General features: G+C 47.3%; 1 protein-coding gene across 15 annotated transcripts in view; it reads right to left on the reverse strand.

Annotated features, from left to right (window-relative positions):
• SPOP (speckle type BTB/POZ protein) overlaps nucleotides 1–18,736 on the reverse strand; it is a 39,839-nt gene extending 21,103 nt beyond the window's left edge. Inside the window, exons 1-8 of one of the 15 annotated variants that reach the window (XM_063959870.1) lie at nucleotides 18,558–18,736; nucleotides 17,627–17,703; nucleotides 10,952–11,036; nucleotides 8,614–8,744; nucleotides 8,384–8,505; nucleotides 748–899; nucleotides 533–660; nucleotides 92–269 (exon numbers count right to left, since the gene is read on the reverse strand). In XM_063959870.1, the coding sequence (XP_063815940.1) occupies nucleotides 92–269; nucleotides 533–660; nucleotides 748–899; nucleotides 8,384–8,505; nucleotides 8,614–8,691 (658 nt within the window). In that variant the 5' untranslated portion in view covers nucleotides 8,692–8,744; nucleotides 10,952–11,036; nucleotides 17,627–17,703; nucleotides 18,558–18,736. Of the gene's footprint in view, nucleotides 1–91; nucleotides 270–532; nucleotides 661–747; nucleotides 900–8,383; nucleotides 8,506–8,613; nucleotides 8,763–10,951; nucleotides 11,042–17,626; nucleotides 17,704–18,025; nucleotides 18,477–18,557 lie in introns of those variants that run through there. The other 14 variants (XM_063959864.1, XM_063959878.1, XM_063959877.1 and 11 more) reach the window with 14 other exon arrangements.
• Between the last annotated feature and the right edge of the window lie 2,315 nt (nucleotides 18,737–21,051).

The following is a 21,051-nucleotide window of genomic DNA, read 5'->3' on the forward strand; positions in this document are numbered from 1 at the left end:
TAAGTTAACAGCAAGTCAACAGTCTCAGCACAGAGATTCCCTGCCATATGATCTAGCACCACAAACAATAAGAAATGTATTTTCAGCAGACCTGCAAGGATGGCTTTGTGTGCCTGGAACTCCTGTCCGGCCACACACAGGCAGCAGTCAGTGAAACGCGAATTCTCCCACAGTCCTCCAAGCTCATCGGCTAGGCGACATTCTGGTACTTTAACCATGTTCATTGTATTCTGGCCGGAGATGTTTACAGAGTCCTGGACAACACTAACCTGGGAAGAAAGAAATAGTGATTTAAAAAAATAAAAATAAAAAACAAACCAAAAAATAGACAATATTGTCTCAGTTATTAGAGGTTACATGCACTCCGTTTCCCTGCTAGATGAATATCCCGCAAATGTAGTTTTGTTCTTTTTAAACATAGTGTTCCTGTTTGGCATACAACCAAGCACTGTTGTTTTAAGGCCAATTAGGCCTTTTTATGCAGGGGAATGATGAACTTTTTGTAGGCATGTGTCTCACTACAAGTGCATACCTCACAGAACAGTGTCAGCTTGTCATCTGGGAGCAGGCCATTTGCCTCATCAAGCAAAAAATCTCTGCGGATGAATTTCTTAAAGCCCCAGTCCTTTCCCTGTACGAAGCGGTATGCCCGCTGACTCTCTAAAAGACAACATGTAAAAGCATATTAAAATAAATGACAGTCAATGATAATGTAGCAAAGCTTAAAGAAACGTATAAACTACATACCCATTGCCTTAGTCTCCTCCCCTTTGGCATTGAGGATGGAGAATTTGAATTTAGCGCGCACCTCGCTTTTTGGACAACTGACCAGAAGCAGGTAGAGGGACAAATAATCCTTGCTCTCTTCATCCAATCCTTTAGGATTTACTCGTAGGCACCTGGAGGTAATGAAAGAATCCAGAAATATTAACAAATCAGTTTGTTCAACTTGATCACGGTATGAGCCCAATTTATTAAAAATAAATGTAAAATAAAGGTCACATATCTATTATGGGCATTCTGCAGATACTGTCCAGCATTAAGAAAGTTTCAAATATTTGTATGTGACCAGAGCTGGATTAACCATGGGGTGGGTGGAGCTGAAGCTCCAAGCCTTCTCCTAAAAATAGGCCCACCAGAGGTTGGCAGCATTCAAAGGAAAAAAGGAGATTTATGGTAGACTTACCATGGTTAAATCTCTTTCTGCAAGGTACACTGGGATTCCACAGGGAATAACATCGGAGTGTAGAGTTGGATCTTGATCCGAGGCACCAACAGGCTAAGGCTTTGACTGTTCCCAGGATGCATTGCACCGCCTCCTCTATAACCCTGCCTCCAGGGACTGGAGCTCAGTTTCGTTAACCAGTCCAATGCAGTAGTAGGTAAAGAGCCGGTATATGTTAGTCACATAGAAACACATTATCATGACAGGAGAAGGAACTAGCTGCTAATGCCATACAAACCCAAAGAAGCCAAGTGCGTCAGGGTGGACGCCCTGTGGAATCCAGTGTACCTCGCAGAAAGAGATTTAACCATGTAAAGTCTACCATAAATCTCCTTTTCTGCAGCGGGGTACACTGGTATTCCACAGGGAATAACATTGGGGATGTCCTAAAGCAGTTCCTCATGGGAGGGGAGCACTGTAGCGGGTACAAGAACCAGGCGGCCAAAGGACGCTTCCTGGGAGGCGGAAGTATCAAAGGCATAGAACCTGATAAACGTGTTCAAAGAGAATCACATAGCCGCCTTGCACAATTGTTCAGCAGACGCGCCTCGGTGGGCCGCCCAAGAAGAGCCAACAGACCGGGTAGAATGGGCTTTGATAGCAGCAGGGACTAGAATACCAGCCTGTGCATAAGCTTGTGCAATCACCATTCTAATCCATCTGGCCAAGGTTTGCTTATTCGCAGACCAGCCACGTTTGTGAAACCCAAAAAGTACAAAAAGGGTATCTGACCTCCTGAGGGAGGCAGTCCTCTCTACGTAAATATGGAGAGTCCGTAACACATCCAAAGACCGCTCTTTGGAGGACAAACCAGAAGAGATAAAGGCTGGAACCGCAATCTCTTGGTTAAGATGAAAAGATGATACCACCTTAGGTAGATAACCAGGGCGAGTTTGAAGAACTGCCCGGTCACGGTGAAAAATTAGAAAGGGTGGACGACATGGCAAAGGCACCTAAGTCCGACACCCTCCTAGAAGAGGTAATAGCCAGTAAAAACACGATCTTAAGTGTAAGACATTTAAGATCCACAGACTCAAGAGGTTCAAATGGAGACTCTTGTAGGGCATTTAAGAACACAGATAGATCCCATGGAGCCATAGGAGAGACATAGGGTGTTTTACAGATTCAGCCTCCCTAAGTGAAAGTATGTACTTCAGGAATAGACGCAATTTTCCTCTGAAACCACACCAAGGCAGATATATGAACCTTGAGGGAGGTCAGACGAAGGCCTAAATCTAGGTCTTGTTGCAGAAAGGCCAAAAGCCTAGACGTTCTGAATGAATAGGCATCATAATTCATAGAAGCACACCATGTGAAGTAAGAGTTCCAGACCCTGTAATAAATCCGTGCAGAAGCCGGTTTGTGGGCCTTCAACATAGTCTGAATAACCGCCTCAGAGAATCCCTCGGCCCTCAGGAGTGAAGCTTTAAAAGCCACACCATCAAAGCCAGTCTGGCCAGGTCCAGATAGACACAAGGGCCCTGAACAAGGAGGTCTGAGCGTTTAGGAAGTAGAAGAGGATGCTCTGTCGATAGACCCTGCAGGTCTGAGAACCAATGCAGTCTGGTCCATGCTGGAGCGACTAGAAGTAGTATTCCTCTTTCTTGCTTGAATTTCCGTAGAAACCTTGGCAGGAGTGACACTGGAGGGAACACGTATGGCAGCCGAAAGTTCCATGGAATTGCCAGTGCATCCACAAACGCTGCTTAAGGATCCCTTGTCCTTGGTCCGAATACCGGAACCTTGTGATTTGTGTCGAGACGCCATCAGGTCTACATCTGGTAGGTCCCACTTGTCCAGGAGTTCAAATACTTCCAGATGAAGACTCCACTCTCCGGCGTGAACGTGCTGACGAAAACCACTTCCCATTTGAGGACTCCAGGGATGAACACTGCCGATATTGCTGGCAGATGGCGTTCCGCCCAACGGAGGATTTTTGATACTTCCAGCATTGCCATGCGGCTTCGAGTGCCGCCTTGATGATTTATGTACGCCACCGTGGTGGCGTCTGATTGTACTTGAACAGGCCTGTTCTGTACTAGAGGCAGGGCCAATGTCAACGCATTGAACACTGCCCGCAATTCCAGAATGTTTATCGGGAGGAGAGATTCCTCCCTGGTCCACTGACCCTGGAGAGAATGTTGCTCCAACAGGAGGACCCAGGCGGAGATCCAGAAGGGACGGCCCCTGCTCAACTGTTGGTCCTGTAGCCACCACCTTAGTGACAGACGACCCTCCGGAGTCAAGGAGGGAATTTGAGACCTGATCCGATGAGGCAGGCCGTCCCACTTGGAAATGATTAATCTCTGCAGAGGGCGGTAATGAAATTGAGCGTACTCTACCATGTCGAAAGCAGACACCATGAGGCCTAGTACTTGCATCGCCAAGTGTACAGACACTCATGAGCGGGAGAGGAAATATCTAATTCTGTTCTGAAGTTTCAGGACTTTCTCTGGAGACAGAAACAATCTTTGGCTGTGTGTGTCCAGTAGTTCCCCCAGGTGCACCATGCTCCGAGCAGGGACCAGCGAGGACTTTTTCCAGTTGAAGAGCCACCCGTGGGCTAATAGGAATTGGACCGTCAGTTCCAGATGACTGAGGAGAACCTCTTGGGAGTTCGCCAGGATCAGCAAGTCATCCACATACGGCAGGATCCTGATTCCCTGACGGCGGAGAAGAGTCGTCATTACGGCCATGACCTTGGTGAAGATCCGAGGGGCCGTGGCCAATCCAAAATGCAGTGCCTGGAAATGATAATGTAGGTTGCCAATAGCAAACCGCAGATATTGCTGATGCGACATGGCAATAGGTATGTCCAGGGAAACCATATAATCTTCGGGTTCCATGGCCAGCACTATAGAGCGCAGAGTTTCCATACAGAATTTGGATACTCTCACAAACTTGTTCCATGATTTGAGGTTGAGTATAGGCCGGAAGGACCCATTTGGCTTCAGAACTAGAAACAGGGTCGAATAGTATCCCCTGCCTCTCTGAGACAGAGGTACCGGCACTACCACTCCTGTGTCCAGAAGGGATTGTACAACCATGTGTAGAGCTTGCGCTTTTAACGGAACCACTGTGCAAAACTGGTGAGGGGAACGTCTCTTTAAAGAGATTGCGTACCCGTGAGAGACAACTTCCCGCACCTAAGCGTCCGAAGTGGTCTTTAACCAGGCCTGGGCGAATTGCAGAAGTCGGCCTCCCACCCTGAGGTCCCCTAGGAGGAGGCCCGACCCGTCATGCAGCAGGCTTCTCTTGTTTGGAAGCAGGCTGACGGGCGGCCCAGGATTGTTTAGATTTAGGCTTAGTGGTTTTGGAAGCATGAGCCTGTGTCGCTGATACGCTTGACCCTTTGCTTTCCCTGGAGGTCGAAAGGAACGAAAGGTGGTACTCTTAGCCTTCGGAGCAGAAGGATTAGTATTTGGGAGACACGCAGTCTTGGCAGTAGCCAAGTCAGTTACAATCTTGTTCAGATCCTCCCCAAATAGGATGTCTCCTTTAAAAGGGAGCACCTCCAAGGTCTTTTTGGAGTCCAGGTCCACCTTTCAGGACCTCAACAACATAATTTGACGAGCCAGGATAGACGTAGTAGATGCCTTGGCCGCCATTACACCTACATCAGAGGCTGCCTCCTGAATATAGTGGGAGGTTGTGGTAATATAAGACAGATATTGTCTGGCAGTGTCAGAAAAATCCTGAGGCAGCTCATCCTCAATTGCCTGAACCCATGCTTCAATTCCTTTCGCAGCCCAGGAGGCTGCCATAGTGGGTCTATGTACAGCGCCAGTAAGAGAGTAAATAGACTTCAGGCATCCCTCCACACGCTTATTCATCAGTTCCTTCAGTGAGGTGACAGGCAGATTAGATGACACCACAAGATGGGCGACATTAGAGTCCACCGGCGTTGGAGTTTCCCACTTGTTACTCAACTCAGCAGGGATAGGTTAACGAGCTAGCATCTTACAGGTTTCCTGGAGACGACCAGGATTCCTGACGTATGTCAATTAAATGGTCAGAATGTGGTGAGACTACTTTAGCAACCTTCTGACGTTTGAACTTAGGTTTCTTAGACGCAGTAGTAGGCTCAATGTCATTATCTATATGAAGAATTAGCTTAATAGCCTCCACTAGGTCAGGAACATCAACCTGGGTTGTAGATTCCTAATCAGAAGCAACTGTATCAGTGTCTGACGTGTCGGTATATTTCCCATCCTCATCGGAAGAATTATCCGAAATAAGTGTATTGTGAGGAAAAAATGGCCCGTTTAGATGACCCCCTGGCCCCAGAGGGGCGTGGGGAAGACTTTTGTCTAACCAAAGATTGATTTAATTGTTGTAATTGGGTAGACAGAGTATCCGCGCAGGTCGGATTAACTACAGGGACAATATGTGGCTGCAATGGCACAGGAGGTCCCACAGGGGGCGTAAGACGTGTAACAAGTGTAGTCAGCATACTTGAGAACGCCGCCCAAGGTGGGTCCTGATTGGCCACAGGTGCTGCAGGTTGACTGGGTGTATGGCACTCAGCGCCTGAACCAGCAGCTAAAATTTCTCCCTCAGGTAAATCCGTGGTGCCAGTACTGCAGGATGCAGAAGCGTCCACGGATTTCCTGCCCTGTGTGGCAGACATTATAAGGAATGTAGCCTTAGGGCGTAATGGGCCCTACACACTGGGCGATAATACTCAAAGATATGAACGAGATACCGTTCATATCTTTCAGTGTGGAGGCACCAGCAATGAACGATTCATCGCTGGTGCCCCGTCGCTTGTGCATGCAGGCCAATATGGACAATCTCGTCCATATTTGCCTGCACTGCTATGGAGCCGGGTGACGCGGGGAGTGAAGAAACTTCACTCCCCCACCCCACCGGGTCGCCCGTATCCACCGTTGGGCAGCTCGGTGGCGGATCTGCCAGTGTGTAGGGCCCATAACAGTACAATATAGTCAGACAAACAATACCTGCAAATAACCCCCTATATTATGTGACAGAAGACACAGGACACAAAACAGAGGAATTAAGCAGTATGAGGTGACTGAATCACACAGTAAAAATACCAAATCTCATAATATATATCAACCCTGACGCACCTAGCCCCTCAGGGTACATAATATAGTGATAGCTAGATGCGATACTGGAGAGTGGAATCCCACACAACAACTACAGGCAAACTCAAGTCACATGTACAATGCAGAAGTTGTTACATGTAAACAATAAAACTGCACTGGACTAGTAAATTAGTAAGTATAGATATAACAATGCACAGTAGCTACTGGATGTATATCACAGAATAATTGTACTAAAATATTCAGACAGCAGTACACTTGTTCTTAACTAACACTGTCTAAAATGACATGTAGAATACTTAAGTGCCTGTAAATGCATAGCGCTGATGATACAGGCGGCTTTACAGAGGAGAGAGCCCTGCAGTCCTGGAGATCAGCCCAGCTAGTAATGAAGATGGCGCCAAAATCTCTGTCAGGGAGTGAGGGAGAGTGAAATGCAGCTCCAGGGCGGGAACACCAGAAGTAGATGGCGCCCGGAGCTGGGGGAGGGGCTACAGGTCAGCGCCTTATCCCCTATGCTGGTCCTCACCACCGGGTACTGTGGAGCCTATATCAAACAGATTTTAATAAATCGGACCTGTGCTCCCTTGCCCTGGTGGATATAGTGGGGTCCCTGTGCAGTACAGTGTCCACGCCAGCGGCGTGGTCCATCTCCTGGGACCGCTATTAACTGGCGGGTCCCACCTGGGGGACCCTCTTACCTCCTCCCTGATGTGCAGCCATGCGTTAGTGGTGTTGTGCCTGATGACCGGTGCGCCTCCGCTGCAAGTACCCGGGAACCCGGCTGCGGGAGTATGCAGCGCTGCTGGGGAGGTGATGGAGCCGCAGCACAGAATGTCAGACTGACATAAACAGTGCTGCGGCCCTTGAAGTCTTCTTAAAAAGCTCTTTTCAGGACTGCTTAGCGCAGCCCCCCCGTTAGTGACCTGCACTGCAGGCACCAACTTACAAACTGAGCTCCAGTGCCTGGAGGCGGGGTTATAGAGGAGGCGGTGCACTGCATCCTGGGAACAGCCAAAGCTTTAGCCTGTTGGTGCCTCGGATCAAGATCCAACTCTACACCCCTATGTTATTCCCTGTGGAATACCAGTGTACCCCGCTGCAGAAAAAAAAATTCCTATCAGCTGCCAGCGGCCGTCTTACTAGGCCCCCCACCCAAACCCTGCTGAGTCACCTCTTACCTGCCCGGGAGAATGCCTCTCTTTTCTTGGAGCCGGGTCCCCACTTCCCGGCATAAAAAATAGCAGTGCAGTCAGTGAAGAGCTTCACAACCCTCCCTGCACCGCATGACATCATAAAGGTTCCACCCCAGGGGCGGAGCTAGGATGGAAGCCAGGCTGAACGGACAGCTATGATAAAAAGCTGTGTAAAGTCAGGTAGGTAGGAAGCATGCGGCTGAAGCTGCCGCGGACCGCATTTTAAGCCCCACCCCTCCTGTATTTGGCTCCGACCCTTGTGCACTTGTCCACGGGTGAAAGGTTAATAATCATAATGTAGTTAATAACTACTCTATTAAGGATTTTTGGTGAAAAAGAGGGAGGTAATGAAGAGGTTAATGGTAAGACTGATTGACTGATGTATTTTGATGAGAAGTAGGGTATTTATTTACAAAGTGTTGGGTTGTAAAACCCAGTGTGTCTGATTGTGTTCATGTCCAAAATCTAAAAAGGGCAACGCTTTTACTAAGAAGGCATAAGCACAATCAGAAGCGCCACGTCTGCCATCTTCCAGAGTCGAATCATTACTGCACATGCACGGCAGCCATTTTCCCAGTGAACATTTGCTGTGGATGCAGCGCTGACTCAAGACTCCAGAAAGGTAAGTATTTAAACAGGGGTGCAGTCTGTGCGGTGTGGGCCCCCTTGGACCCAGGGGCCCATGAACACCACACCCATTACAGATACACCAATGGTCATGACCCACATATCACTAGTCACACCCCCTGTGGAGGCACACAATAGGCCCTTCAGGAATCTCAACTCCAAGCTCATGTGGACCTTAATCTAGCACTTACTCAGCTGGCCCTAAAACATTAAACTGAGAGATGTCCATAGTACAGCAACCATGCACACAACAGCTATTTGCTACTTACCATTTCAGTTTATCATTGGCTCCTGAGGAGAAGGTGGAGCTCTTTATCACCTCGCCCATTTCCTCACGACAGAAGCTGAAATTGTTGATTGTCCACATGTATGAAAATTTTACAACCTTTATCTGTGATGGAAAATAAACAACGCTGTGTCAGTCCCTTCCAAAACGTCAGCATATCCATTTACATAATGAAACTTTACATTACGTCATTGACAGTACACGGTAACTCACCTGTGTATAACACCAGCTTTCAGCCACAGGACCACTGGACATCTCAGCCGGGGGAGGGGGACTTGGTACTCGCGACATCGCCAGTTTGACAGCTTTAGCGAGGCGGAGGAAGGAGCCCAAGGGGCCTTCTCCTGGCAGAAAAACACCACCTTAAAAAAGTGAACTCTAATATGAAACACAACTAATGACTTAAAAACCAAAGTGAACGGGTTTGTCCAGCCCATATTTGAATGGGATTACCATGTTATCTCCTAACATGCAAACCAAGCAATCAATAGAGTATCTCCCCATTCCAGAGAGCACATTAAATTTCCTACCATGGCTCCCCAAAAGTTACTGACCAACTGCGACATACTCTATGCCTACTGTACATCTTACTTAGGATATTTGTGAGATTCACGAAATGACAAACTCACCGACTACCCATCTACAGTACTCTCACCCTGATAGTGAGGCACACACTCATTCCTATGGGTAATAGTACTAAATATGCTTCACTCTGAATCCGAGAAGGCAGCACCAGATTCTTAAATATTAAGTAAGTGTTTGCTCCAATCTCATTCACTGGCCAGTGTGAGAAATATGACATTCGACAAGACGCCAATTAAAGTACTGACAGAATAAAGGATTCACCCAAGCTAAGGTTAAATATGATGTATGTACTCTGCAAGCAGCCACAGAATTAGATCCCTACTGTATCACAGTGTCCTTGCGCCAGTGGGTCATTCCCTGGAATGTTATGGAATGGCTTGGAAGAGATGTGGGGGCAGACCTTGTATCGTGAGGGATGGTTGCTCGTAACACAACACAGATCCAGTGTAATCTATAATTACGGCTATTAAGGAAACCTCTTACAAACTGTACATACAGTGGTATATGGACATTTCCAAGTTTCACACTACCTACCCTATGATATGTAACATGTTGGAGGGGGTGTAGTGGAGTTGGTGGCAAATAAGCTACACATACATTGGGATGTCCCTGTTCCCTGTATCTGATTGAGCATATTGTTAATATCCAGCTGACCCTTATTTTATTTTCTCTTTATTTCTCTACATCATTTCCACGATATTGCACTTTTCTTGTAATGGTTAGTATTACAGTGTCACAGCACTGAGGTCCTGGATTCAGTTCCAAACACGAACACGGCCCTAACCGTGTAGAGATGTATATTCTCCCCAAGCATGCGTGAGATTCCTCCCACTGGTAGGTGTGTATGTGTGTTCATGCGATAGGGAATATATGTGGCAGGGACTGATGTGAAAGGGCAAATAGTCTCTGTAAAGCGCTGCAATATATGTATGGACTATGTGAATAACTGATAATAAATAAATAAATCATAATTATTACAAGACTGAATAAATTCCAGCAGTTTGAGTATAATGTTACTCCTGGGATTGGTTCATAACAAATTCAATTTGATTCTTAGTCTAGCCAAAACACTGTCACTTTCACTTTATAGTGTGCGTGTGTGTATTTATAGAGAATACATTCTATGTATTGGATTTTCCTGCATTTGTGAGGCGTGGTATTTATTTTTTCTGCATCAGTTTCTATAAATAACAGGACAAAACAAAACATCAAAAACAACACTGATCTTAAGGGACTGTTCACTTTTGTACATCTGTAAAATAGTTTCCATGCAGTGCATGCATAATTGGCATTTTGATATGATAAAATTCCATTGTGTTCCTTTGGGTGTCTCATAACTCTGAACTCGCTGCCCCAAGTTCAGACGTGACCATATTAGCCCATGATTCTAAAAGCCACCTTTATTTCTAATTTAGCATGCAAGCACGGTGTACATGGAACGCAAACACAAAGTGAATAAATCCTTGCTTTTATCTGGGGTCTGTTACACCAACACCAAAACAATGTATCATTTATCCCATGCACAATAAAGAAAAGACTATAACCCAGATGCCTATGTATGCACACCTTCTCTTAAAAAGTACTTACTGGCTCATATGCTGGGTACACACTGGCCGATATATCGGTTGTTCTATATCAGACCTGCAGCACTCACGATGACCAATATATCTACAAATATATTGGTTGCACCGTGTGTGTGTGTGTATACGGGCGGTCAGCCGACCACCCATACACATGCTGCAGCAGCCGGCGGTGATCGACGGCTGAACTGGATGGACGCATGTAAATGCCCGCCATGACGGATCGGGCAGTGTGTATGCACAACACACTGCCTGATCCGGCTTTAGATATATCTGCAGATATATATTGTACAGTGTTTACCCACCATTAGATCTGACTAGCTGGATCTTAAGTCCTAAAGTATTTGAACATCCCTACAATAACCCTAAAACCCCCTTGAACTCACCTGTCGATACAGTAGGAATATCAAAACAGTGTCAGCAGTTCTACAACGATAGGTTATATAATTCCAACACACGGTTTCAGATATTCTATCCTTAGAGAGACAGAGGTTAAAGTTTATATACAAGTAATCGAAATGAGTATTCAGAAATATGTGCGAATGCAATGTAACTAATGACAGCATAAAATGCCTCCATTATGTCATCATTTCCAAAACAAGCAAATACTCCTTAGCAATACAGTGGAAATAAATGTAATGTGTTTAAACAAATCAGGTATTCACTGTTATCAAACTAATAAATATTACGAAAATGCTGGCAAATATCTAGAACAATGGGGTCAATTCAATTCAACGCAGATTGAATAGTGCTGGGAGGGAGCTCACAAAGACACTCAATTCAGCACAATGCTGTCCCCAACTAGAGGATTTCTTCTTGGCCCCCTCCGGGGGTGTAAGCATAAGTCCGACAAAACTATGTCCGCAATGCTGTTTTGTGACCTAGCGCCACGCAAACAGCATTGCGGCGAGGCAGTTTAGTCAGAGAACACCCGTTCTCGCGACTACATCTGTTTAGTGCGGGAATACGGGCATCCTCCGACTTAGCATTGCGCTGAATTGGATAGCTGCGGGAGCTCTCTCCTGGCGCTGTCCAATGCGCGCAGAATTGAATTGACCCCTATTGGATTAAAGCATATACACCAGAAGTATTTAACATGTGAATCTCCAGCTGTTGCGGAACTGCATATCCCAGAATGCCCTGACTGTTTTGATATTAGGACACGCTAAAACTGTGGCATGCTGGGATGTGTAGTTCCACATATTGAAACCCCTGATATACATACTCTGTTTTACTCTAGGTCTTTGTAATGCCAGCCTCATAAATCCCACAAAGTTATGGGGCCCATACATCTGCAGTCAATTGGAGCAATTCTATGTTTTGCAGATGATGGTGTAAAAAAAAATAAAAAAAAATAAAATAAGATTTTAAACCTACCGGTAAATCTATTTCTCCTAGTCCGTAGAGGATGCTGGGGACTCCGTAAGGACCATGGGGTATAGACGGGCTCCGCAGGACATAGGGCACCTAAAAAGAACTTTGACTATGGGTGTGCACTGGCTCCTCCCTCTATGCCCCTCCTCCAGACCTCAGTTAGAGAACTGTGCCCAGAGGAGATGGACAATACAAGGCAGGATTTAGCAATCCAAGGGCAAGATTCACACCAGCCCACACCAATCATACCATGTAACCTGGAACCTACATAACCAGTTAACAGTATGAACAAAAAACAATAGTAACGGTCCAAGACCGATGTCAACTGTAACATAACCCTTATGTAAGCAACAACTATATACAAGTCTTGCAGAGTTTCCGCACTGGGACGGGCGCCCAGCATCCTCTACGGACTAGGAGAAATAGATTTACCGGTAGGTTTAAAATCTTATTTTCTCTTACGTCCTAGAGGATGCTGGGGACTCCGTAAGGACCATGGGGTTTATACCAAAGCATCCAATCGGGCGGGAGAGTGCGGATGACTCTGCAGCACCGACTGAGCAAACGCTAGGTCCTCATCAGCCAGGGTATCAAACTTGTAGAATTTAGCAAGTGTTTGTCCCCGACCACGTCGCCGCTCGACAAAGTTGTAAAGCCGAGACGCCTCGGGCAGCCGCCCAAGAAGAGCCCACCTTCCTAGTGGAATGGGCCTTAACCGAATTTGGTACCGGCAATCCAGCCGTAGAGTGAGCCTGATGAATCGTATTACAGATCCAGCGAGCAATAGTCTGCTTTGAAGCAGGCGCGCCAATCTTATTGGCCGCATACAGGACAAACAGAGCCTCTGTTTTCCTAATTTTAGCCGTCCTGGCTACATAAATTTTTAAGGCCCTGACTACGTCCAGGGATCTGGAATCCTCCAGGTCACCAGTAGCCACAGGCACCACAATAGGTTGATTCATATGGAACGACAAAACCACTTTAGGCAAAAATTGCGGACGTGTCCTCAATTCAGCTCGATCCGCATGAAAAATCAAGTAGGGGCTCGTGTGATAGAGCCGCCAATTCTGACACTCGCCTTGCTGATGCTAAGGCCAACAACATTACCACCTTCCAGGTAAGAAATTTCAACTCAACCTTGTTAAGCGGTTCAAACCAGTGTGATTTTAGGAACTGCAACACCACGTTCAGGTCCCATGGTGCCACTGGAGGCACAAAAGGGGGCTGGATGTGCAGCACTCCCTTTACAAACGTCTGGACTTCTGGAAGAGAAGCCAATTCCTTCTGAAAGAAAATCGAGGGGGCCGAAATCTGTACCTTAACCGAGCCTAATTTCAGGCCCATATCCACTCCTGTCTGTAGGAAGTGGAGAAGACGACCCAAATGAAAATCTTCCGTAGGTGCATTCTTGGTCTCACACCAAGACACATACTTTCGCCAGGTACGGTGATAATGTTTTATCGTCACCTCCTTCCTAGCCTTTATTAAAGTAGGGATGACCTCTTCCGGAATCCCCTTTTTTGCTAGGATTCGGCGTTCAACCGCCATGCCGTCAAACGTAACCGCGGTAAGTCTTGAAATACACAGGGCCCCTGCTGCAACAGGTCTTCCCTCAGATGAAGAGGCCAAGGGTCTCCTATGAGCATCTCTTGCAGATCCGAGTACCAAGCCCTTCGAGGTCAGTCTGGGACAACAAGTATCGTCTGTACTCTTCTTCGTCTTATGATCCTCAACACTTTCGTGATGAGAGGAAGAGGAGGGAACACGTAGACCGAGTCGAACACCCACGGTGTTACCAGTGCGTCTACTGCTACTGCCTGAGGGTCCCGAGACCTGGCGCAATACCTACGAAGTTTTTTGTTGAGGCGTAACGCCATCATGTCTATTTGAGGAGTTCCCCAAAGACGTGTTACATCTGCAAAGACTTCTTGATGAAGTCCCCACTCTCCTGGATGGAGATCGTGTCTGCTGAGGAAGTCTGCTTCCCAGTTGTCCACTCCCGGAATGAAGACAGCCGACAGAGCGCTTACATGATTTTCTGCCCAGCGAAGGATCCTTGTGGCTTCCGCCATCGCGACTCTGCTTCTTGTCCCGCCTTGGCGGTTCACATGAGCCACTGCTGTGACATTGTCTGATTGAATCAGAACCGGAAGGTTTCGAAGAAAACTCTCCGCTTGTCGAAGGCCGTTGTAAATGGCCCTGAGTTCCAACACATTGATGTGTAGACAGGACTCCTGGTCTGACCAAAGACCCTGAAAAGTCCTTCCCTGTGTGACCGCTCCCCATCCTCGGAGGCTCGCGTCCGTGGTAACCAGGATCCAGTCCTAAATCCCGAACCTGCGACCCTCCAGCAGGTGAGCAATTTGCAACCACCACAGGAGGGACACTCTGGTTCCTGGGGACAGAGTTATTTTCCGATGTAAATGCAGATGGGACACGGACCACTTGTCCAGAAGGTCCCATTGAAAAGTCCTTGCATGGAACCTTCCGAAGGGAATGGCCTCGTAGGCCGCCACCATTTCTCCCAGAACTCGAGTGCATTGGTGAACTGACACCCTTTTCGGTTTTAGCAGGTCTCTGACCATGTTCTGGATGTCTTGGGCTCTCTCTATTGGGAGGAAGACCTTCATTTGTTCCGTATCCAGTATCATACCTAGGAACGGTAGTCGAGTTGTCGGAATCAACTGTGACTTCGGTAGATTTAGAATCCAACCGTGTTGCTGGAGCACTCTCAGAGAGAGCGCCACACTGCTCAGCAATTTCTCTCTTGATCTCGCTTTTATCAGGAGATCGTCCAAGTATGGGATAATTGTGACCCCATGCTTGCGCAGGACCACCATCATTTCCGCCATTATCTTGGTGAAAATCCTCGGGGCCGTGGAAAGTCCAAACGGCAACGTCTGAAATTGGTAATGACAATCCTGTACAGCGAATCTCAGGTATTCCTGATGGGGGGCACATATGGGGACATGAAGGTACGCATCCTTTATGTCCAGAGACACCATAAACTCCCCCTCCTCCATGTTGGCTATTATCGCCCTGAGTAATTCCATTTTGAATTTGAATCTTTTTATGTACAGGTTTAGGGATTTCAGATTCAAAATCGGTCTGACCGAACCGTCCGGTTTCGGGACCACAAATAGGGTTGAGTAGTAACCTCTTCCCTGCTGGTGCAGGGGAACCTTGATTATCACTTGCTGTATACACAGCGTTTGAATTGCAGCTAACACTACATCCCTGTCCGATGTGGAAGCTGGTAGGGCCGATTTGAAAAATCGGCGCGGGGGCACCTCCTCGAATTCCAATTTGTAACCCTGGGAAACTATTTCCAACACCCAGGGATTCAGGTCCGAACTGACCCAGGCCTGACTGAAAAGTCGAAGACGTGCCCCCACCGATGCGGACTCCCTCAGGGGAGCCCCAGCGTCATGCTGTGGGTTTTGGAGCAGCCGGGGAGGACTTTTGTTCCTGGGCACCTGCCGAAGCAGGTGTTCTCTTGCCTCTGCCCTTACCTCTGGCGAGGAAAGAGGATCCCCGACCTCTTTTGGACTTGTGCGACCGAAAGGACTGCATCTGATAGGGTGTTATAAATTTGATTTACCTGCTGTAGCTGTGGAAACCAGGTCCGTCAGCCCATCCCCAAACAATACATCCCCCTTATAGGGTAGTACTTCCATATGTTTCTTGGAATACGCATCACCCGTCCATTGGCGAGTCCATAAAGATCTTCTCGCTGAGATAGACATGGCATTGGCCCTAGAAGCTAGCAATCCAATGTCCCTTTGAGCATCCCTCATAAATAAGACTGCGCCTTTTATATGGGCTAGAGTTAGGAATATAGTATCCTTATCCATAGTATCAAATTGATCTGTCAGCTCATCTGTCCAAGCTGCAATTGCGCTACACACCCATGCCGACGCAATCGTCGGTCTTAGCACAGCACCCGTATGAGAATAAATACCCTTTAAGGTAGTTTCTTGCCTGCGATCTGCTGGGTCTTTAAGGGCCGCTGTGTCAGGAGATGGTAGCGCCACTTTCTTGGATAAGCGCATCAGGGCCTTGTCCACAGTGGGGGGTAATTCCCAAATCTCCCTGTCCTGCTTAGGGAAAGGGTATGCCATAAAAATTCTTTTGGGGATCTGCGGTCTCTTATCCGGAGTCTCCCAAGCTTTTCCAAAGAACTCATTTAATTAATGAGATCTGGGAAAATTTATAATCTGTTTCTTTTCCTTAAACATGTGTACCCTTGTGTCGGGGACTGAGGGTTCATCCACAATATGCAACACATCCCTTATTGCCACAATCATACACTGAATAGTTTTAGTCACCTTAGGGTGCAATTTTACTTCGTCATAGTCGACACTGGAATCAGAATCCGTGTCGGTAGTAGTGTCTTGTGTTAAGGGACGCTTTTAAGACCCCGACGGGCCCTGCGAGTCGGTCCAATCTGAGGATTGACCGCCTGATGTCCCCCCTAAACCAGCCTTATCAAGCCTTTTATGTAAAGATGCCACACTTGCATGCCACATGTCCATCCAATCTGGAGTCGGCACAACTGACGGAGACACACCACTCATTTGCTCCACCTCCTCCTTGGAGAAGCCTTCCGCCTCAGACATGTCGACACACACGTACCGACACCCCGCACACACAGGGAGTTACCTATAAGGGGACAAAACCCCAACCAGGCCCTTAGGAGAGACAGAGAGATAGAGTATGCCAGCACACACCCAGCGCTTAAAAACACTGGAATATATGACCAGATAGCGCTATTATATGTTTATAATTGTAATCTCCACTCACTGCGTCGCCAAAGTGCCCCCCTCCTCCTTTTTCCAACCTGTGAAGCTCAGCAGGGGAGAGAACAGGGTGCCAACGTTTTCTCATGCAGCCTCTGTGGAGAAAATGGCGCTGGTTAGTGCTGAGGATCAAGCCCCGCCCAGCCGACGGCGGGCTTCGGTCCCTTCATCATATAGTAATAAAATGGCGGGGTCCGCGGATTTACTGTCCCACAGCCTAATCCATCGTATTTATGGCCAAATTGAGGTTTATTGCTGCCCAGGGCGCCCCCCCCTGCGCCCTGCACCCTTCAGTGCCTGCTTTGTGTGTGTGACTGGGAGCAATGGCGCGCAGCTTACCGCTGCGCGCTTACCTCATGAAGATCCGATTTCTTCTGCCGCCTGAAGTCTTTTCCTCAATACTCACCCGGCTTCTATCTTCGGCATCTGTGAGGAGGACGGCGGCGCGGCTCCGGGACGAACCCCAGGTGAGACCGGTGTTCTGACTCCCTCTGGAGCTAATGGTGTCCAGTAGCCTAGAAGCAGTGCCCAACTTTACAAGCCAGCTCTGCTTCTCTCTCCTCGGTCTCACGATGCAGGGAGCCTGTTGCCAACAGGACTCCCTGAAAATAAAAAACCTAACAAAATTATTTTTCCACAGAAAACTCTGGAGAGCTCTCTGCAGTGCACCCATTCTCCTCTGGGCACAAGATCTAACTGAGGTCTGGAGGAGGGGCATAGAGGGAGGAGCCAGTGCACACCCATAGTCAAAGTTCTTTTTAGGTGCCCTATCTCCTGCGGAGCCCGTCTATACCCCATGGTCCTTACGGAGTCCCCAGCATCCTCTAGGACGTAAGAGAAAAGAAGATACAAGACAATGCATGGGGTTCACAAATCGACAATTCTTACCAAAATGTGATCAGAATTGGTAAATCAGATTATCCAAAATGTTGGGCACATATTGGTGGACTGGAGAAATGTCAAATCTGGGGAAAAACAAATCAGAATTTGTGAATCTTTTTCTGTGATTGCTGATGTATGGGCCCCTTTAGTGTATAATGAGCTATCACGTAATCACATATAAAACTACCACCATGAGTTAACAGAAAAAAGGCACTTGCCATTAAAAAGTTATACAGAACATCATACATACCTAATTATGCTATACACTAATGTATAACTCAAGAAACTAGATTATATGGAAAGCAATGGCTGTTACTATGTGTGCACATCGGTGGTAACATTGTAAACAGACATACACATACACTCTCTATTCCTGCACACACCAAGCCTACACATGCTACTTACACACTATACCTCTGTTTTCACAGTATTATAGAATACGGATCACCACACAACTACAGGAAATATTCATTCCAAGTGTTCATCAGCTGTCAGTTCCTGGTTCGTAGCCCCTCCCCCTCAGGATCCCAGGGGCCCCTATTTCCTCCCCTTCGAAGTACGCGGAACCAATATCCCGTGCCGCCGCCGCCACCACCACCCCCTGGGGAGCTACGCCTTAGCGCCCCTGTCACCCTAACAGGCAGGGCAGATCATAATGTGGCAGCATATGGGAGACCAGGAATGCTCACTATCTGGCAAGAGAGAAACCCTGCAGAGCAGCACAGCGCATGCGTCAGCCCAGAGGCGGTACCGCTCATGCGCAGACAATTCGTGCTCTTTCCGCCATACAGGGACACTAGACGCTACGCAGGCGCAATACGGGGTTCTTGTCGAACCGGCGCAAGCGCTGTCGGAACTGTCAGCAGACATGCGCAGTGAACATGGCAAGGTAGTCGCACATGCGCACTGTCCCTATACTGTTTTAGGTTACACCTACCGTTTATACAACTCACGGCTCCATCTCACGGTTACGGAGCAGATCAACGCAACCATCCAGCAGGAGCACCCGCTGCAAAACACAGCACCAACGGCTATGGAACTCCCACGTCACATAGGTCGCCCGCGCCACCCCCTAATAGAACGTGCTCAGGCCCGGTGCCCGGGCGCCGTGACGTCAACGCGTACGAGTCTCTGAGGCTGCACGAGGCTACTGCGTATGCGCGACTCAGTCAGATGTGTTTTAACATGTCCTAAATCCTAATCCAAAAGTGGAAGTTTTTTGGAATGTCATTTTGTAGCCCTTGGTGACATTAGTATTAGATAGAAATTAACATAATGACACTTTTTTTTTTTTTTTAAGTTCAGCTTCTTTATTACTCACTTGAATAAATGAAACAATTAAAATGTAAATCAAATGGAATATGAAGTTCACTAAATAATATTAAACTTGTAAAGTAATCCAATTATATATGCAAACAAAATTAAAAATTATAAGTATAAAATGTTAGTGACTTGATAATAGAGTGATGGCAATTACAATAAACAAGGAGAAAATAGTAATTTAGGCAGCACAGATGGTGTAATAGTTAGCATTACTGTCTCAGTACTGAGGTCATGGATTCGATTCCCACCATGGCCCTAACTGTATGGAGTTTGTATATTCTCCCCGTACTTGTGTGGGGGTACTTCGGTTTCCTCTCACCATCCGAAAAATATACTGGTAGGTTAATTGGATCCCTACAAATTAACCTTAGCATGTAAGTGTGTGTCCATGTTTGTGTGGTAGGGAATATAGGGGGTCATTCTGAGTTGTTCGCTAGCTACTTTAGTTCGCTGCACAGCGATCAGGCAAAAAATCAGCACTTCTGCGCATGCTTATGCAGCGCAATGCGCACATGCGTCGTACTATTACAATGAACGATGTAGTTTCATACAAGGTCTAGCGAAGCTTTTCAGTTGCACTGCTGGCCGCAGACTGATTGACATGATGTGGGCATTTCTGGGTGTCAATTGACCGTTTTCAGGGAGTGTTCAAAAAAACGCAGGCTTGGCTGGCCGAACGCAGGGCGTGTTTGTGACGTCGAAACAGGAACTGAACAGTCTGAAGTGATCGCAAGCGCTGAGTAGGTCTGAAGCTACTCTGAAACTGCATAAAATTATTTTGTAGCCGCTGTGCGATCCTTTCGTTCGCACTTCTGCTAAGCTAAAATACACTCCCAGTGGGAGGCGGCATAGCGTTTGCACGGCTGCTAAAAACTGCTAGCGAGCGAACAACTTGGAATGACCACCATAGAGTGTAAGCTCCACTGGGGCAGGGACTGATGTGAATGGCCAAATACCCTCTGTAAAAGCGCTGCGGAAAATGTGTGAGCTATATAAATAACTGGTAATAAATAAATATTTTAGATATCTTTCAGTTAATAAATGTGCTACCTATTGCATAATTGTCTGGCCACATTGTAAAGGTTCTTAATGCGCTGTATGATACGGTCACCCAGCAATGTGGGCCAGGGGTCAGGAGGATTTGAAAGTGAAGAAAGACAAATGGGCCCATTTACCAATGATTGCAAATGCAATGCAATCCTGGGAGTTAATATCGCGGCCAGATCGAATTGTAGAATGCGAGCATATAGGGTGGATGTATTATCTGGCACAGGCAGGGACAGGGGCTACTTCCCTGCGATGCACCAAGTGAGGTGCTGGGGCCGTTATGCATTTGCAGTCACAGTGATTGCTGTGCACAGGGGCCATTTTCGCATTCCCTATATTGATACATCTGCAGCATCGCATCCCCAAAGACACCTATGGGGGATGCGGCTGTGGGCAGCAATGGGTGAATTGCAGCAGGTATCGGAGATACTTGCTGCCATCCCCCTTCTTACATTGGGGGGATACATAATATTTGCGACTAGCCCCTGTAAACACCCGTTAGCCGCAAATATTGTATGACAAATGGACCCCCAAATATGTGAGGTTATGTGTGGACTGCACAGGGAGGATGTAATTAGGAAGACATTGAAGGTTATGTGGATGGGTGCGGAATGTGAAAAGCTTGTTTGAAGAGGTGAGTTTTCAGGACATGTTCCCCCCTGCTCGGCTGCTTGTTCTCCTGCACAGCTGTGGGGAGAAGGAGGGGACATTAGGGAGGGGGGAGTGTGCACCAGTGGCAGTTGCAGCACCAACTACCTAGTGCAGGGGAAGGGGGGGCGCACTACACACACATACCCTCCAACATGACCCACCCCACTAGGTACAAAATGCTCTGTTTCTGGACTTCCCTCTTAATTTATTATTGCCATCACCTGTGAAGAAACAGCTTTCTTATCATTTACCAGTTCAACACAGGTGATGGAAATCATAAATTAAGAGGGAAGTCCAGAAACAGAGCCTTTTGTACCTAGTGGGGCGGGTCATGTTGGAGGGTCTGCACACATATAAACATATATTTGGAGAAGTATGTAACTGAGGGGCAGATTTATTAAGCTCGGTGA

Source organism: Pseudophryne corroboree, chromosome 3 (assembly GCF_028390025.1).
Source record: "Pseudophryne corroboree isolate aPseCor3 chromosome 3, aPseCor3.hap2, whole genome shotgun sequence".
Lineage (NCBI taxonomy): Eukaryota > Metazoa > Chordata > Amphibia > Anura > Myobatrachidae > Pseudophryne > Pseudophryne corroboree.